Source organism: Leuresthes tenuis, unplaced genomic scaffold (genome assembly GCF_036924035.1).
Source record: "Leuresthes tenuis unplaced genomic scaffold, fLeuTen1.0.hap1 SCAF_16, whole genome shotgun sequence".
NCBI lineage: Eukaryota > Metazoa > Chordata > Actinopteri > Atheriniformes > Atherinopsidae > Leuresthes > Leuresthes tenuis.
In genome coordinates, this window is record NW_027325370.1 from 2,098,175 (window position 1) to 2,100,251 (window position 2,077).

The 2,077-nt window shown below is 40.8% G+C and overlaps 1 protein-coding gene across 1 annotated transcript; it reads right to left on the reverse strand.

The window, feature by feature from the left end:
- Positions 1 to 214: 214 nt before the first annotated feature.
- On the reverse strand, positions 215 to 1,637 carry LOC140271245 (uncharacterized). Its single transcript, XM_072366369.1, has 4 exons — positions 1,631 to 1,637; positions 1,127 to 1,525; positions 656 to 865; positions 215 to 381 (listed from the first exon to the last, which is right to left on the reverse strand). Exons 1-4 carry the CDS (start codon positions 1,635 to 1,637, stop codon positions 215 to 217), a joined length of 783 nt encoding a protein of 260 aa, XP_072222470.1.
- Positions 1,638 to 2,077: the final 440 nt, after the last annotated feature.

The following is a 2,077-nucleotide window of genomic DNA, read 5'->3' on the forward strand; positions in this document are numbered from 1 at the left end:
ATTGGGATTCAAAAGAGGAATTAGTTTTGTGTTCATCTCAAGAAGCTTCACAAACACTAAAAATGAGTTTTAAGTTCCCGAAACTCACCTCAGTGACGGTTTCATACACTGTTTGCTGACCTGAAAGACACAAACACATTTTAGTTTCTTAAACGTCCTGAAAATAGACCCATTTTTAAATTTCGTTCAGCATCAAAGTCGTTTTATGTCATTTTTACAGTTCCATAAATAATTTGTATATAATAATTTGGGTTATGTATCTGTGTCCTGATGCCTCACCTTTCAGAGGTTTAGAAGATCTTCTCCTGCAGAATACCAGCAGAGCCACTAATAACAGGGCGACTGTGAAGACCAGAGTCAGACCCACAATCAGCAGCACATCTGCAGAAGTTTTAGAGGAACATAGAAGATTACGTCATTGTGGATTCAGGTATTCATTTTGAGTACAAAGCTCGTTGATGATGAGATTCATCAGGACACATAAGCATCCCTTTATGAACAAGATTCCACGACAGTGGAAAGGACTCATCTGGCTGATGTTGCCAGATCACACGACAGGACCAATCTACAGATGAATTAACATCTTAATCATGACTGAGGATATAAACTGACTTTATAGAAGCTTTAATCTATTCGGCACAGCGTCTGGATGTACCTGCAGATGTTCCTCCTTCCTTCTGAGGCGGTACAGACTGGTCAGCTGTTCCAGAGGAGGCTGAAGGTGTGGAGCTTCCTGACCTGGAGCTGAAACTCTGTGTGGTTGTTGGCGTAGAAGCTGATGTGACGACGGTTGTTGGCGTAGAAGCTGATGTGACGACGGTTGTTGGTGTAGAAGCTGATGTGACGACGGTTGTTGGTGTAGAAGCTGCCACAAAGGAAACAAACAAACAGAAAAAACACAGAAAATGAAGCAAAAACAAGATGAAACATGAAATGAGCCTTTAATTTAAAGGCTGCTTGAGTGGATTTTGTGAGAAAATAATCAAATAGTACTTTTAATCTAAAAAAAACATGCTTGTTGTAGTTTGTTTCATTGTTCCTGGAATAAAGATGGAGATTACAGCTGGTGGAAAAATCCAATAAGCAGGATTGTTGTATCATACAGCACATCAGGTAGTTTACCAGCAGCTGTCAGTGACTGATGATAAAACATGTTTTAATCTTTCAGAGACATTCAGAGCATTTTGGTTCAGTAAAAACTCACCATCTGTGACAGAGATGGTGAATTCTGTGGATCCATCAAAGAATCCAGATCTTTTCAGATAACATGTGTACCGCCCTGAGTCAGACTGGGTCAGCTGTGAGATGGTCACATACAGAACTCCTCCAACCAATGCCTCTACATATCTAATACTGTATCTGCCGCTTTGAACTCTGTCACCATCTGTCTGAACAAGAACATTTTCTTTTCCTTTTCCTCTGCAGAAGTACTTTGTACTTCCATCAAAGTTAAAGGAACATCCGACTGTCAGAGAGCTTCCAGCTTCTCTGTAGAAGGGTTCTTCCTTGTCTCCATATAGCAGAGCTGTTAAAGAAGGAAAACAGGCAGGAGTTACTTTCTGTGCTGAAGATGATGCAGTCTGATCACATTAATCAGTTTCACACAGTTCAATCAGTCGGTGGCTCTAACAGCCCATCCAGCAGTGACAGGAAGTGGCTTTTTAAAGATTCCCTGCTTCATAATCCCCCCCCTCTGCAGAGTATTAGACTGAACTCTGTTTCATTTCATTAGTTTTGTCATTTAAATGCAACAATCAGTTCATCCTGTTTCTTTTGTAAAGGATGTGATGGCAGGTAAAGAGCAGAAGAACAGCTGAATACTTAACGAGCAGAAACCAGCATTTATCACTTTGAGCAGTTTAATCTGATATGAAGCAGAAAAAACATCAGGTTGTTTAAAACATCAGCAGCTGTCAGTGAAAACTGACACTTTTCCTCAGCTTGAATAGAAACTCACCGTCTACAACGAGTTTAAAGTCTCTGTATGAAGATGGTGATGAAGATCTGCCCAAACCACACCGGTACCGTCCTGAGTCAGACGTGGTCAGATGTTCGATGCTCACAGACAAAACAGACG

What these genes read in the sequence shown, in the direction of transcription:
- LOC140271245 (XM_072366369.1), bottom strand. An exon ending in ATCATCAGTCACTGACAGCT is followed by an intron (nt 866 to 1,126) that starts GCTGGTAAACTA and finishes CCTTTGTGGCAG; the next exon opens with CTTCTACACCAACAACCGTC. An exon ending in GGAAGGAGGAACATCTGCAG is followed by an intron (nt 382 to 655) that starts GTACATCCAGAC and finishes AAACTTCTGCAG; the next exon opens with ATGTGCTGCTGATTGTGGGT.